Here is a 17,756-nt window from a genome sequence, read left to right on the forward strand (position 1 = left end):
ATGGAGGAGAGTATTTTGGCCCCAAGAAAAAAATAAATGAGTTCGGTACCGATACTCGAATGGAGGCAAAACCACTTAAGGAGGCTATGCACGAGGTGGTATTCCATCATAATGACCGATGAGTACACCAAGAAGAGTTAATTGACGATCGAGCATGGCTGAGGCACAGTTCAGTGTCATAGTCACAAGGACCTGCAACCCTCGTACACAGGGGTAACAGTGTACATGGGCCCTATTATGAGATAATGACTAAAGATAAATACATGGATGATTTATAACGATAAATTATAATGATGTTTTATGATGATGTTTTATATTGATGAATTATTGACGATAATCTATTGCTAAATGTTATAGTATGTATATACAACGAGAGATGCAACCGTACATTTATATATTGTTATGACTGGTTGTATATTTAATTGTGCAAACATTTTTCAAAACTAGGGACAATGAGTAAAACTATTTATGGTTGTGGATTTTGCTTACTAAGCCCCCTTTGGGCTCATTCAGTTTTATTTCTTGTTCTCAGATAAGGAGCAAGCTGGAATACAAGGCCGGAATGGGGGCGGAAATATATTATCCAATAATTTATAATAAGCACTCTGATAGACTTTATAGATCTTTACAAAAAATTTTGTTGTAAAAGAAGAAAAGTGGCAAACTCAGCCTTAACGGGCTGGGGATGTTATAGATGTCCTCCTAGGCGTGCTGCCATGCACCATCTCCAAGGTCCTTTATAAAACAAATATGTTTTACAGGTGGAAACACATACACAAAACGATAATTTCATGACTTAGTGAGTAGTACACCCTCGTAAACATGAGAATGGTATGAACCTTCTTTTGATGGAAGTCAGGGTAAAACATTACATATAGCAGTTCATCATCTTTGAAACAATGTAGAAAATCATGTCAATGCATTATATACTTATAAATATTTACAAAAGAGTCATAACTCTACTCATTATGGCTTATCCGCGTACTTAACCACTTCACAGTAGGGTTTGCATGTTCAATAAGGACATCAAGTACATTTTTGGTGCCCCAGAATGCACATGGTAAGTAATTCCCTTGTTAGCCGACCGAGTCTGACATCGGGTAATCCACCTAAGGGTCCGTTTGGGATTGCGGTTTTAATAAGCGTAATTTTAAAAATTATATTTTTGAAATCGTTACTTTTTAAAATCGTAAAAGTGTTTGATAAAACATGTTAAAAAATACCTTTTTAAAAAAAAAAAAATCAAATATTTGTTATGCTAAATCGTAATTTTAGTTTAAATTCGCACATTTTCAAATAAGCATCCCCTATCCCGTTTATAGAAATCGTAGATTTTTTTTCCTATTTTAGATTAAGTGATTTTTAAATCGCAATGCCAAACACCTTACGTTTTGTGATATCTTTTAAAAACGCAAATTATTCTTACGAAATCGTAATCTCAAACATACCCTAACTAGTGATGTGAGCAAGGGAATGCACTTTAGTAGAACTCACACACATGACTTTGGCCACAAAGTCAAGTCTATACAACTAGTATATCCTGTTGCATGTTCATTTTCATAAAGTTACTCAATATTTACGATAGTGACCACGACATACATGTAGAGATTCATGTTAAAAGGATAATAATCACTCAATCATCCAATGGCCATGAACTGTAACCACTAAATCCACTTTAATAGACATTATAAATCGCAATAATAAACCCTTCCAACGACTAGAAAACTTTCATATTTTCTTTAAAATCGCATCTGAAACAACTCCTCTACAATCTTTGCAAACGAGTTTGCTCCAAATAGAGTTGCTCGCAAAGTGCATCTCATTTCACCCAAAGCCCATTGTCATTAAACGTGATAGAGTGTCGCTTGATGCGGGTGGCTTTGCTGCCGCTATGCAACTATCTCTCTTCTCCATCACTCAATTTATTGTTAAGGAAGAAAGATTCCTTATAAACAAATTGACATCTTTGAATCTAGCCAATGTGGGACAAATGTTTTCTTCCTACACTTCAAAATTTTGGATCAACTTAAAAGAGGAAATCTTTCAATTAAATGAAAACATTTGGCCAGTAATTAACCATGCTCAGGAAGTAAAGCTTAATATCAAGAGACAATGTGATCCGTTAACCAACCATATGAAATTAGATGCGCCTTACCTTATAGTTAGGGTTGTCAATTCGTGTTGACGTGTCGTGTATAAGGAACAATCTGAATCTGACCAATTTAGTTAAATGTATCAAATTCCTCAACCCTGAAATGATCCATTTAAATTAGTGAGTCACATGACACAACCTGCTAACCTGTCTAATAAACATGATGTGTTGGGTTGATTCGACCCGACCCGATCAGCACAATTCATTTAATCAATAGGTCGTGTTTAGTTGACAAAAACACACGTTTGGCAATTTTCGACGTGTATATGATTTTAAATTAAAAAGGAAAAAGAAAAGGAGAATTTTCATTTTTATGAATTTTATATAAAATTGAATTTGAATTGACTTATTCATTAAATGGATTAATTCTAATAGAGCCAAATTAATCTGGACTCAATTATACAAACATTAATCCCACTAATTTTATGTTAAATTTATATCAAATTCACAAATCATATAAAAAATTATTAACCTTTCTTAGGTGTGTACTCATGTGAATGTTCGGGCTTCGAGTGTCGCATTTAGGCGTGTAAATTAATGCATGCGAATTCCTTGTTGGGCCGGGTTACCTAATTGCCTGAAGTTAAAATTCCCAGGGGCCCATTGACGTAGACCATGGACCCATAAAAGTGTTGGGGAATCCTTGCGCAGATTCTACGGTCACTGACAAGTGCACTGGCGTCAATGCTATTATCAAAGCGATGGCGACTGGAAATTCTACTGGTTTTATACTTTTATTAGATAGGGCTATTCAACTTTTTCAAGAGTCATTTGTCCAAACGCTTTGGCCATTAGTAGTAGGATGACTGGTAAAAGACACGTATGCTTTTAGAAGGATTCTTTTTTCTTTTATATATAATAATCTATCAAAGTTAAGATAAATCAAGCGGCCAAATTGAACAGCTAGCTAGTTAATCAAGGGTGAAAATTAAACCAAATCTTATTAGAAGAAAAATGTGTGTTTTTTTTTTTTTTTTTCAAAGAATTGTTTTTTTTTTTAACATATGGTGTTCATCTTTATATAGTTTTTTTAAAAAAACAAAATTGTGAAATTTAAAATTAATTTGCAAAAGAGATAGAACATGGACAAAAAAGATGAATATATATGGAGAAAAATATAAAAAAAGCTTTTAAACTATCAGCCGTTTGCAATAGAGTCATTCAATGTTCAAAAGGTACTAAAGTAGCTCCTAAACTATCAAAATGTATCAAAAAGACCACTTTTTATTTTTTTTATTTTTTATATTCTTATAATACTTATATTCTTTTAACAAATAAAATAATAAAATAATTGTAAAAAAAAAAACAATTTTAAAAAAATACAAGAAAACCAATGGGCGAATAAAAAAAAAATGTTTTTTGGAATAAATAATAAATAATTAGTCACTATAGTTGGCCTAAAACAAATTGTTTCATGCCGTATTAAAGTAAAATCAAATATACAGTTATTGAGATATTCCAAAAAATAAAAAGTACTAAAGTAGCTCATCAAACTATCAAATTGATTTTACTTTAATATGACGTGAAACAATTTGTAATTTAGGCCAACTATAATGATTAATTATTTATTTATTCTATTTTTTTTTGTGGTATTTATTCGTCCATTCTTTTTTTTTAAAAAAAAAAAAACAATTGTTTTGTTTTGTTTACAATTATTTTATTGTTTTATTTGTTAAAGAATAAGAATATTATAGAAATATAAAAAATAAGTGACTTTTTTTATATATTTTGATAATTTGAGAATTATTTTAGTACCTTATTTTTTCCCCTGTATATATTTCCATATCCAATGATCTACTCGGCCTACTCACATCCAAGCTACCTTTAAATGAAACGAAACGGTGGCCACCAGAGCCACTGATCACTCCCTTTGAAAATGTTTTCTCTCAAGGAAATGCCCTCCTCCGCCTCCACGCTCTTCTCCGCCTATGCCTCCTTCGCCGCCTCCATGATGCTGGTGCGGTCCATGGCCAACGAGCTCGTCCCCCACGAGCTCCGCTCCTACCTCAGCTCCGCCTTGAGCTACCTATTCACCCCCCTCTCCTCCACCCTCACCCTCGTCATCGACGAGTGCTCCGGCATGGCCCGCAACCAGGTCTACCAAGCCGCCGAGGTCTACCTCCGCACCAAGATCACCCCCGCCACCGACCGCCTCCGAGTCAGCAAAACCCCGCGCCAAAAGCACTTCACCGTCGCCATCGAGAAGGGCGAGGAGATCAACGACAAGTTCGAGAACTTCCACGTCAAGTGGCGCTTCATTTGCACCGAACCCAAGAACCAACGCTCCGGCGAGAAGCGCTTCTTCGAGCTCATCTTCAACAAGAAATTCAAGGACCAAGTGTTCGATTCTTACCTGCCGTACGTTCTGCACAGATCCAACGCCATCAAAGAGCAAGAGAAGGTTGTCAAGCTGTATAACCGCGATTGCCCGTGCGATGACGTGGAGGGAGGCGGTTCGGGCATGTGGGGCTCCGTCAATCTGGAGCATCCGGCCACATTCGAGACGTTGGCCATGGACCCGGACCTCAAGAAGGCCATCGTCGACGACATGGACAGGTTTGTAAGGAGGAAGGAGTTCTACAAGAAGGTGGGTAAGGCTTGGAAGAGAGGATACTTGCTGTACGGTCCACCTGGTACGGGTAAATCGAGCTTGATTGCCGCCATGGCTAATTACCTCAAGTTCGACATCTATGATTTGGAACTCACAAGCATTTACGGAAACTCCGATCTGAGGAGGATTCTGTTGTCCACCACCAATCGCTCCATTCTGGTGATCGAGGATATAGATTGCAGCGTGGAGATGCAAGATCGCCAGAATCCTGGCGAGTTTCGAACTTCTTCCAGCAAGGTTGGTATAAAGTTTTCCATTTTTCGTTTATTTATAAAATGATCGGTTTTTTTTTTAATTTTTTTTTTTAACAGAGAAAAATGCAAAATTAATCCTTACATGATTTACAATTAGATCATGCGGTGTCAAAATGAACCGAAAGGTTAAGCCAAAAAAAAAACAATTAATCTCTACAGTTAAATTTGGTGTACTAATTTAACCAATTATGTTAGAGTAACACTAACTTAAATATGATAAGTATCACAATTTTATTGGTTTTAATGTTTCACGTTATCAGAATCTGTCAAGTCAGTGGCAAAATTTGATTGAAGGGATTAAATTGTTTTTTTTTTTTTTTTGGGCATATTTTATGAACTTTTAAGTTTGTTTTGATACCACGTAAAGTTAATTGCAAATCAGATAAACTTTGTAGACTAATTTTACAATTTTTTTTTTAATTTTATTTTAAGAAAAATGAGAAGCTAATAATGATGGAAATATTATTTAAATTAATTAATAACTTCAGTTTATATATTTTTACCAAAAAAAATCTGTCCTTTCAAAAGCTCCTCCACTACGTACCAAAACAAACAGCTTTGCCTTTTTGGTTAAGCGATTCATGCATTTGCAGGCCGAGTGGGTTTACTTTTTTGGAAACCATCTTATCTTTAAAAAAGAATAATATTCTATCTATAATTTAATAATTTGTCGTGTTCGTGTTGCTGTATCTATGCAAGAAAAAACACTAGTTTTATTATTTGTATTTATAACTTTAATAGAAACTTTTTAAGTTGCAATTAAAGGTTAAAGTTTTTTTTGTTTTTTGTCTTATGAGTTATGATTTTGCAGTTGACACTCTCGGGTCTACTGAACTTCATTGATGGTTTGTGGTCAAGCTGTGGGGACGAGCGAATTATTGTTTTCACCACCAACAAGAAGGATCGGCTTGACCCTGCATTGCTGCGTCCTGGTCGAATGGACGTGCACATTAACATGTCATATTGCACTAGCCGTGGGTTTAGAATCTTGGCCTCCAATTACCTCGGCATTCATCAGCGCAGTAACCACCAACTCTATGGAGAAATTGAAGCCCTAATAGACAGCACAGAGGTCACCCCAGCCGAGGTTGCAGAGGAGCTAATGAAGAGTGATCACCGCGATGTTGCTTTTGAAGAGCTTGTTAATTTCCTCAAACGTAAGAAGGCTGCAAGCAATGAAATTAAAGAAGAAGAAGGGGCCAAGAAGACTGAAGTTCAAGAAGCAAAGAGGTTGAGAATTATGAGAATTGCTAGAAACTTCAGGAGAAAAGCTATAAGAGGAATGGGGAAGAGGAATAGGTCGCGGGCGGTGAGCCGACAAGTGTAAACGTTATTGCACTTGAGTAATGTTAAAAATTATATGTTTATTCCACAACTATCTTACAAAACTGACATAATAATTTTAGCCAACCATTTAATTTAATTTTTTTTGACAAAAATTAATTGAAATGTTGGTTAAGATTATTACATCAGCATTGTGGAATAAAAATGTAATTTATAGCATTACTTAAAGCTGCTTTTTTATATAAATATGAAAAAAAAAAATATATTAGTTTTATGCTCAATAAAAAGCATATTTGTGTCAACTAACTTCATTAGTTTCCTACAATCACTAGATATGATGATTCTAAAGTTCATGCTAATCAATGCCTTGTACCCCTCTAGGTACTATAACTCTACTTATTTATGTGTCTGGAAAAGCTTCCATAGTTTGACTGAGGTTTTATCCTTTCTTCTAATACATTGGGTAAATTTGGAGCAAGTAAAAAAGAGGTTATTATTAATAACTTTATTATAATTCTTTTATAAATTTAGTCATTATAGCTTTTTGACCATCTTATTCTTTTGCAGCAATCTTGGATAAGCAAAGACTTATTACATATCTAAAAGGCTCCGAAAAACACGCAATCCACACCATATCGAAAATTGTTCGAACAAAAGTCATGACTCCCCAGGCTAACACTACTTCTAGGTTGGTTGGAAAAATCTATTGCGGTGCAAAATTTATTACGCTTGACCTTACCAAGATTGATCAAACTAATTCATAATGATAAATAATACAAAATTCATAGAGTTCGATCGATCATTGATCGTATCACAGTCAATCGGACTAATGCAATAGAATCGATCAGACTAATTATCAATCCTTCGATTTTGTCACAATCGATCTAACTAATGAATAAAGATAATACAAAATCCAAAGAGTTTATGACAACAAAAATGGACCGTGTTTTATTTTTTCATACCCCCAAACTTGAATCATACATTGTCCCTAATGTATGTATAGAACTAAAGAATAAGATCAAGAGTATAGAAATACTTGAATGAGCAGATGGGGGCATATCATACCCCCAAACTTGTATGCAAAAACACGTCCCAAAAAAAAAAGTGATACTCCAACCAAATACCAGTCAAGTGCAACACATTGTTGTATAAATATAATCAAAGAATGAAACATCAATGGATAAAATAAACCTGGAGGGAGATCATGTACCCTGGTGGAGTGAAGTTCAAGTGCATAGGGTCTGCACTTGAACCTAAGAAGTTGACTCATCTAGTCGAAATATATGGAATCAGCCAAATCAACGGAATCCACATCCTTGATGCGCTCAGTGTTCTTGGACCCTTAAATTTAAATTTGAACCACCAATCTTTTCTTCTCTTGGACCAAGAGAATGAATTTTACCTATAGAAAGGTAATTCATAATGTCCGCAAATCGAGGTAGATCACTCTGAGCATTCTCAAGCAGTTTCTCATCCGGAAGGGATTCATGAACTAGATTGAAATGAGGAGAATACTCAAGGAGTTTTTCTACCTCGATGGCCTCTTTTTGTTCTTGCAGATTACTCTCATTGCCTCTTTGTAAGTCATAAGCAATAATAATAGGGAGAGTGTCATATGTCCTTACAAGTGAAGATTTCAGATTACCTCGAATGGGGGCTCTGGGCTCATATGGTGTCTTAGGAATAGGAGTTGAAGGTGAAGAAGCCTTAGTGCTCACTTCCTTCCCTTTTTCCCGATGTAGATCCGGTGGGGCCTCAATTTGCTCCTGCTTCCTCTCTTCAACGTGGTTTTCGATTTTCTCTCCATTCCTTAGTGTGGTGATAGCTTGCTCAGGATAAGAAGTATTCTTATCCACCATGTCGTGTTATTCAGGATTGGCCACCGGCTGTGACGTCCCACATCGCCTGGGTATGGAGATGAGGATGTGCTTAAATGTATACTGCACCCTTAATGACGACAACGCGTTTTAAAGCCGTGAAGGTCATGATCCCATTAGAACTCTTCAGTTAAGCGTGCTTTTGTTGGAGTAGTACCAGGATGGGTGACCTCCTGGGAAGTTTGGTTTGGGAGAGCCAAAACCGGACAATATTGTGTGTCATTGAGGTGGGGTATTACAAATGATATCAGAGTCATTGCCCAACCTAAGATGGGGGGAGCATGCACAAGCCCATGAAGATGCTAGCGGGCACTCGCTAGGACGGACGCCATGAATGGGCTAATCTCATGAGGGTCGCCAGCGAGGACACTGGGTCCTAAGAGGGGGTGATTGTGATGTCCTACATCGCCTGGGTATGGAGATAATGATGTGCTTAAATGTATACTACACCCTTAATGACAACAACGCGTTTTAAAGCCATGATGGCCATGATCCCATTAGAACTCTTCAGTTAAGCGTGCTTCTGCTGGAGTAGTACCAAAATGGGTGACCTCCTGGGAAGTTTGGTTTGGGAGAGCCAAAAACGGACAATATTGTGTGTCATTGAAGTGGGGTGTTACACCGGCTGACCTTGAAGCTCTTCTTCTTCCATCCTATTGAGGTGGTTGATGATTTGTTCACTGTGAGCTTCTATCTTGGCTTCTAGTTCGGCGAAGAATTGAGGGGTATAAAGTTCTTGTTGAGACTTCATAGCCTGACTCATCTCGTTCGCAAGTTTCGACATCTTTTCTAACAAATTCCCCTAAGAAGCTAACATATTTTCTTGACTTTTCAATATCTGATCTTAGAAGTTGGAATTCGATTGAAGAGATGGTGTGGCTTGATATTGCTGCTGTGGAGTTGCTTGATATTGAGAGGAATATGATTACTCATTGAACTGCGAATATGGTTGATGGTACAGTTCATGACATTGTGGAGCACAATTCCTAAGAGCTTGAGCTTGCCACGAGAGATTAGACTGGTTGCCCAACACCAGGTTATAGGAATCGGAATAAGGGTCATTCCTCGGTCTATAGAACGGTATGTTCATACGCTCATAAGAATAGTTAGAAAATTGTCCAGCAATAGGGCAATCTCTAACATGGTGATAAAAACTATAGCAATATGAACATGGTGTTGGAATATCTCCCCACATGACTACAAAAACAGAAAGAGAATAAAATAACAAAAGAAAAATAAAAACAGAAATAAAACCTCACAAACGACCCAAAAATGTAGCTTTGGAGTGCTGAAATTGAGGTGCAGTAGCTGCTAGACTGGCACACTGGCGTAGGTGCGCTTTATCGCACTGTCGGCAGGGACAGGGTGTAGGTGCGCTACGCTTGCTGGTTTTTGGCAGAGTGCGTATATGCGCTCGATCGCACTTGAGGGTGAACTCGATCGCACTGCTTATGATGGGCTCGATCGCAAGCTGGTTGGGCTCGAGTGCAGGCGTTCTGGGGGTTTGCGCAACTCCGCGCCTGTGAATAGAAAAACTAAGGGGAAACTTCAGAAAGCCCCCCTGAACTTCCAGCCGTTTTGACAAGCACCCCCTAAATTTCCAAAACTCTCACTTAGGCCCCCTGAACTTTGGACCCTTTTAAAGTTAAAGTCAAACAATTTGACTTTTTATACCCATTTTACCCTCTCCAAAACTACGTCGTTTTGTGTCCTGAAACTACAACACCTACCCAGCCCAAAACGACGTCATTTTAGGCATTAATTTTTTTTTTTTTTTTTCAAAAAAAAGCAAAATATTAAAAAAAAAAAAAAAAAAAAAAAAGAAAAGAAAAGAAAAGAAAAGCAAAATATTTTTTTTTTAAAAAAAAAGGAAATCGGGGTGGCTGGAGGACCACCCCATTTTGGCCAAGGGGTGGCTGGAGCCACCCCCTTGGCCAAAAAAAAAAAAACAAAAACAAAAAAGGGGATCGGGTGCTTTTGGGGTGGTCGGACCACCCGCAAGGGGCTGGGGTGGCCGAAACCACCCCCTTTGGCCTTGGGGGTGGCCCGGCCACCCCCAATGCACCCGACCCCCCCCCCCTTTTTATTTTTATTTTTTGGACCACCCCCAGACCGGCCAAGGGGTGGCTGAAGCCACCTCGATTTCGTTTTTTTTTTTTTTTTTTTTTTCATATTATGCTCAAAACGACTTCGTTTTGGGTTGGGTGGTGATGTAGTTTTGAAACCCAAAACGGTGTAGTTTTAGAGTCCAAAACGACGTAGTTTTGGTTGAGGGTAAAATGGATATAAAAAGTCAAATTGTTTGACTTTAACGTTAAAAGGGTCCAAAGTGAGAGCAAACCAAAGTTCAGGAGGCCTAAGTGAGAGTTTTTGAAAATTCAGGGGGTGTTTGTCAAAACGGCTGGAAGTTCAGGGGGGGCTTTTTGAAGTTTCCCCAAAAACTAAACTAAGCCAAAAGAAAAGATTAGAAAACAACAAAAAAATAAAAAATAAAAATAGAAAATAGAAAATAGAAAATAATTAAGCTAAATTTAATCTTTAAAACTTAATAACGAAACTGTTAAGCAGTCTCCGGCAACGGCGCCAAAAATTGATGTGGTATTTCTGTGACAAAAAATATCAATTATAAAAATAACCACTCGCAATAGGACAAATCTTTGTAGGATACTGCTATAGAGAGGGTGTCGAACCTCAAGGACTGCAGAGGTTTTGTTATCAAATTCGAAAGACCAAAATTAATTTAATTAAAAAGATAATTGATTTGATTTTTTTAAAAAGTAAAGTGCATGAAAATAAAATAGATTTAAAATAAGAGAGAGAGTGTAGGGTATTGACTTCATCTCTATCCGCACAACAATGGCTAATCATAATTAATTCAAGAAATTCATGTTATAAATAAACAAGAAACTACCTTATTAAAGAATAAACATAATCTATCTTCGGTTAGCACGGATCTTTCACCTAACCACTAAGATGCAGTACGACCAGTCTTCCCTAGGTATAAATTATCAAATTCTTTAACAGAATACATACAATCAATGAATAAGTGTAACCCATCTTCGGTTGGCACGGATTGTCTACCTAAATTACACTAAATTAGGGTGTAGTACAATCCGTCTTCCCTAGGCATGGCCTATCAAATCCTATTAATTATATGTCAATTAAACCCATTGTATAACCATCATTCTCATAATCACAAAAAACAAGAATGATTTGAGATCAACAAAAGTAAAATACTTTTTAAGACAAGAAGAATTTCACAAATATTGATTTTGGAAATTAAGAACAATTGCATTTAATAATTAAGAACAAAATCAAAAGGTAGCAATTCTCATAGTTATACAATCAACATGCATAAATTGAAAATCAAGAAATTAAATATAATCAAACCATTGTGCTTGAATAGGGTTACATCAACACCCCACGAAAGGGTTTAGCCGCTTATGATTTTCTAAGCTCTAAAGATAATTTTCTGATTTCTAGTTCTAGGAAGCGGTGTGTCTTTCTTCTCAATGCTTAGATGTCTATTTATAGAGATTAGGAGAACCCTAGAAGCCCTAAGAATCCCAGAAAAATCGTAATTCAGTCTCCCAGTCGAATTGGGAAACCTAAAAAAACTTTCATTTTCAATTTCGGACTCCTTTTTGTCTCTGCCGCCCGTGTGCGCTCGAGCGCACTGTAGTTGCAGCCCACAAGATCGGTATGGTAGAGATTGTGCAGAAGATCAATCCCAATGCATACCAGTTGAAGTTGCCCAGCCACATCAAGACGTTTGATGTCTTCAGTGTCAAACATCTTGTTCTATTCATAGGGGACTTTTTGGATGATGAAGATCTGATTTCATATGTAGTAGGAGGTCTTAATTCCTCTTACCAATCGTTTATCACCTCACTGAGTTTTTCTACCCGAGATGCGGCAATTTCTTTTCATGATTTTCAATTTGACCTGCTCAATTTTGAGCACCTACTTGATACCCATCAGAAGACGGTGCCACCTGAAGCAACCCAAGTTGCCTTCTTCACTCAAAAATCACGGGCCCCGCAGCACTATAAGAAGAACAAATTTATGCCTTAGAATCGTGTCTATACCAGACCATTTGTGCCCAACAACAAAGCTACTACATCAAGCATGGATCAGCATGCACAGGTTAAGCCCAATTCAAATAATTTTCAGTTTTTTACCACTAATAGATCTCCCTGTCAGATATGTGGTAAATCAAGCCATCAAGCGTTGGATTGCTACCATCGCATGGACTTTGCTTATCAAGGAAGGCATCCACCTTCTCAATTGGCTACAATGGCAGCCCATACTCATGTTGCAGATGAAGAAGAACAACCTTGGTACCTTGACAGTGGTGCTAATTGTCATGTAATTGCTGACCTTGAGAACTTAACTAAGAAACAACCTTATCAAGGCAATGGGAGTGTCACTGTCGGCAATGGCAATGGTTTGCAGATCTTTAATACTGGATCCTCTCTTCTTATTACTCCTCATTCTAAATTATCACTCAAAGATATTTTACATTGTCCTAATGCATCTTCTAACCTTCTTTCCATTCAAAAATTCTGCAAGGACAATAACTATTATTTTATTCTTTCATCATCTTCTTTTGTGATCAAGGACATGCTTACCAAGGAGGTACTCCTGCAAGGGCCGAGTAGAGCTGGGCTATATCCTATTTTTCTGCAACAGTTTCGTTCCAATAAAGCTTCTTGCAAAGCTACTTCTTCATTTACTGCTTTCATAGGCGTCACTGCACCAATAAATGTCTAGCATTTACGGTTAGGTCATCCTTCAACACCTGTTCTTCAACAACTCCTACAGAAATCATTTCTCACTATCACAGGTCCTACAAAAATTCAAACTCTATACGAACCATGTAATCTCTCAAAAAGTAAAAAATTGCCTTTCCATGCTTCTAGTCATGTCTCACATAGTCCCCTTGAATTAATCCATTCGGATGTATGGACCTCTCCGGTTATGTCTGTTGGAGGTTGTAAATTCTATGTCGTGTTTATTGATGATCATTCTCGTTTTGCCTGGATGTATCCATTAAAACATAAATCTGATGTATTACTGTGTTTTATGAAATTTAAAGTTTTGGTTGAGAATTTATTTTCTTGCAAAATTAAACAATTTCAAACTGATAATGGTGGTAAATATGTTTCACGTGCATTTCAAAATTTTTTTGAAACACATGGTATATTACACCGATTAACCTGTCCATATACATATGAGCAAAATGGAATTGCAGAACGTAAACATAGACATATAGCTGAAATTGGTCTATCTCTCCTTGCCCAATCAAATCTTTCAAATAAATATTGGGTTGATGCTTTCTTGACATCAGTTTATTTAATCAACCATATGCCTACACCAATTTTAAATCACAACTCTCCATATTTTACTCTATTTTACAAACACCCAGATTATTCTTTTCTTCTCTAATGACCTATTATCAGCATCCACTTATATTTTCGATGTTGATGTGGCTCTTGAGAAGAAATATCAATGTCGGCATGAATGTCGACGCCGATTCATTATTAGTAGTATCAACATTTATCGATGCTAATAGTTAATTGTCGCCATTAATTTTTTTCCCACCTCAACACGAGCGTGGTATACTTTCATGTCATGATATTAGTGTCGACTCCAAAGTAGACGCTAATACTAATGTATAGCATTAGGATTGAGTATTAGCATCGACTTTTGGGTCGACGCTAATAAGGTTGCTGCTAATGAACAACTTTCTTGTAGTGTTGTTGGCAGAATAATATGTTCCGCCACTCCCATTATTCTTTTACTTTTTTTAAGAGGAATTCATTTTTAGTAGTATCAACATTTCTCGACGCTAATAGTTAATTTTCGCCCCTAATTGTTTTCTCAACTCAACCCGCGCGTGGTATAATTTCCTGTCATGATATTAGTGTCGACTCCAAAGTAGACGCTAATATTAATGTATAGCATTAGGATCGAGTATTAGCATTGACTTTTGGGTCAACGCTAATAAGGTCGCTGCTAATGAACAACTTTCTTGTATTGTTGTTGGGAGAATAATATGTTCCGCCATTTCCATTATTCTTTTACTTTTTTTTAGAGGAATATTTATTAATCATTTTAAACAATAAATATTATTGTGGAATAACTATTCTTTACAAAAAAAAAAAAAAAAAAAAAAGGAATAAAATAATAAAATAACTATTCCATAAAAATATTATTTCATGTACCACCTCATGCCCAATTTAAAGAAGGGTCATACTAGGACAATGGCATAAAAGAAAAGGATTTGGCTTAAGTAATGTTGTAACTTTTTCAACCATTCAGAATTATTTCTAAATTTTTTAATGAGAGAGTAAAATTAATTTGGACAGTTGAAAATTTACGGCACAATTTTTTTTAGGGTATTTGTAAGATAAATTTTCAAGTCAACGTGTCAAAACAAGTTACACCGTCAATGTTTATTTATTTTTATTTTTAGTTTTAATACCCTAAGTTTATCGAAAAGGTGTTATAGATCATTCTGTTAGTTTTTCGTTCGAAATTTTGTTGTCCGTTAGTGTCACATCAGCATTTTTGCCACATCACTTTAAAATATTAATTTTTTAATTAATTTAAATAAAAAATCAAATCTTAAAAAAAATAAAAAATAAAAAATAAAAAAAAAAATTGAAGGAGAAGCAAGCGGTTGGGCCACCACCCCAAATCCCCGTGGGGGTGGCTTGCAGGGGCGAAACTTAAAAGGGGGAATTAATTTTTAAAGGTATATTTTATAAAAAAAAAATATACCTTATGGTTTGGGTGGCTGAAGTTCCGCTCCTAGTGGCTTACGACCACCCGCCCAACCCCAAGGGTGGAACTACCCCTAGGCTAGCTCAGAGGTGGTCCACCAAAAATAAAAAATAAAAAACTTTAAAAAATAACTTTTGCACCCCAAGTTTTTTATTTTAAAATTTTGCTCTTCAAACTAAATATTCTAGTTTCACCCCTGTCCAACCCCATTGGGAGAGGCTCGCAGGCCATGCCACCCCCTATGGGATAGTTTGCGGCCACTTCCATGGGAGTTAGCTCTAGAATACCAAGTTCTCGTTTTGCAACACCAAAAACCTAGAAACAAAAAAGGCCACAAAATAGAGAAGGCCATAAAAACATAACCACCAAGACAAAGGCATTTTTTTAGCATTATACAGGAGCTTGAAGTGGTACTAGACTCACGTGTTACTCGTGTAAGCATAGCTCACCACTGAATGTTCAGAATCTCTTTGAAACTATTTTTTTTTTTTTTTTTTAATTAAATAAGGAAAGGGATACAAGGGCTTCTCTTTGAAACCATTGTATACTCTCATCATTGGCGATATACAAATTGTCCCTGAAAGCCAAAATGTCCAAGCAGTCATCTGCTAGACATTTAATCAAACATCTGGCGATCATGTGCGAACTACCATCTTAATCTTGCCCCGCTTAACTTTATATTTTAGCCCTTAAACTTATATGTGTTAATTCCTTGGTGTTGCTAGTTTGTGCTATTTTACTTTTTTTTTTTTTCATAGGTTTTTGGAAGAAAAGAAAGCATTCCTAGAAGTATCAAACTTAAAGGATAAAATTGAGAAAAAGCTAAAAGACTTAAAGCAAGCAAAAGCATTCTAGTAGTGCAATCGATTGTAGGTCCCCTACGATTGAGCGCACTTCCAGAGAGGTCCAAACGTGAAGAGTGAGGAGTGTGCTCGTGCACACAAGAGAAGACTCGATTGCATTGCGATTGAGCCCAGAAGACATTCGATTGATCGCCGAGATGCGATTGAGCGCACATGGGCTACGATCGAGCACACCCATGTGCTAGATAATTCCAGAAGCTGCGGCCAGACTCCCTTTGCTTTCCATATTAGGGTTTTTCTAGTCATAGTTGCACTAGGACTAAACCCTACGATTTTACCAGGGTTTCTAGGTTTTCTAGAATATTCCTAAGCCTATAGATAAGACCTCTAAACCTTTAGAATAATTATCCTGGAATAGACACAACTTTGGGGAGAGGAATTGGAGGCTACTTCTAAGAGCTGTTTTCGGTTCTTTCTTTCCCTTTTCTTTTTAGTTTTATTTTAATTATGTGTAACTAACTCTTAAGGAGGGCTAGATTGAAGCCGTAATTATATTTATTTAATATTTCAATATTGGCGTCTTTGTAATAATCATATTGTATTGCTTAACTTGATTAATTCATATTTTCTTGAATTCCTCATATGTATGTGATTGGCCATTATATGCATGTGGTATGAATTAGTTAATTAAATCAATTTGGATAATCGAGTCCTGTGTTTAATAAGAGTAACAAAAGAAATCCACACCAGGTTTTTGGGTTAATCAACATGGGGAACTGGGAGTAGACACTCATGCCCTAGGCCTCATGTTTTTGTCGATTTCCATATATTTATGCTTTCTTAAAGAACAACTTAGTAGATACCCATGCTAAATCTTTTAAGAAAGACAAGAATTAAATTAGACACTCATGCCTAATTCGTTGCTTATGAAAATCAATAGCTTAAGGAATAGACACACATACCCTTAGGTTGGCAAACATTAAATATTCATAATATAATTTGATCATTGGCATATTGTTATATTATCTAAGTATGATTAGTGGTGGATATCAAAGCCCTACCTTTATCTTATCTTTATCTTTATTTCTTTTCCTTAGTATCAATATCAGTCTTGTGACAATTTTTGATATTTTAATTACTTCTAAAACAAAATCAATAATCTCCGTGGGATCGATCTCGTACTTGCTGCACTATACTATTTTTTTGATCTAGTGCACTTGCGAGTAAAACGTACTAAATATTATCTATTAATTTAGGTAGTATTTGACATAACACTAGCTACCTCCTTAGATCCTTTAGTATGAATCTTGGTGTTGGGTGCTGGGGTTTAAAGTAGAAGAAGATCAGATTAGAGGGTACATTCCGTACATTAGTTGGGGAAGTTTGGGGACTCACTCTGATGTAATTTGGTGTGTTTTATAGTTACCTTTGGAGCTTTCCAGTTGTGATTTCGAAGGTTTCACATTCCACAATTTTCTGTTTGTTTATTGTTCAAATCTCCCAGCAACACTAACGGTCTAACATTGATAATTAATCTCCATGGAAATAAATATGAATGTGAATACACAATGTCGTCAAAGGGCGACTAAGGTTATAAGACTAGGCTCAAATCTCCTAGCAACACTAGCGTTGATAATTAACTTCCATGAAAATAAATACAAAGATAAGTACAGAATGTCATCAAGGATATAGGGTGACTAAGGGCATGTTTGTATATGCGTTTGAAAGCTTAAGAGTGCGTTTAACACTCGAAAAATTCGTTTGATGAAAAAAAATACATGTTTGGTAAAAAAAATTGAAACCACTTTTAAGGTTCTAAAAAATTCAAAAATGATAAAAAAAAAAAAAAAATTATTTTTTATTTTATTTAAAAACTGTATTTATCAAACATAATCATAAACAGCTCTAAGGTTAAGACTCGCAAGTCACCTCAAAGGGGTGTGGGGTGGCCTACAAGCCATGAAACAGGATCCTCTCCGGTCCATT

At 36.3% G+C, this 17,756-nt stretch overlaps 1 protein-coding gene across 1 annotated transcript; it reads left to right on the forward strand.

Moving 5' to 3' along the window:
• The first annotated feature begins 3,968 nt into the window (after window positions 1–3,968).
• On the forward strand, window positions 3,969–6,550 carry LOC132184279 (AAA-ATPase At2g18193). The gene is made up of 2 exons (XM_059597847.2): window positions 3,969–5,000; window positions 5,829–6,550. Exons 1-2 carry the CDS (start codon window positions 4,029–4,031, stop codon window positions 6,342–6,344), a joined length of 1,488 nt encoding a protein of 495 aa, XP_059453830.1. The 5' UTR covers window positions 3,969–4,028; the 3' UTR covers window positions 6,345–6,550.
• Window positions 6,551–17,756: the final 11,206 nt, after the last annotated feature.

The sequence above is a fragment of the Corylus avellana genome, chromosome 7 (genome assembly GCF_965113065.1).
Source record: "Corylus avellana chromosome 7, dhCorAvel1.hap1.2, whole genome shotgun sequence".
In the NCBI taxonomy this organism is placed as follows: Eukaryota; Viridiplantae; Streptophyta; class Magnoliopsida; order Fagales; family Betulaceae; genus Corylus; species Corylus avellana.

What these genes read in the sequence shown, in the direction of transcription:
- LOC132184279 (XM_059597847.2), top strand. Translation starts at nt 4,029, where the DNA reads ATGTTTTCTCTCAAGGAAATGCCCTCCTCCGCCTCCACGCTCTTCTCC. An exon ending in TTCGAACTTCTTCCAGCAAG is followed by an intron (nt 5,001 to 5,828) that starts GTTGGTATAAAG and finishes ATGATTTTGCAG; the next exon opens with TTGACACTCTCGGGTCTACT.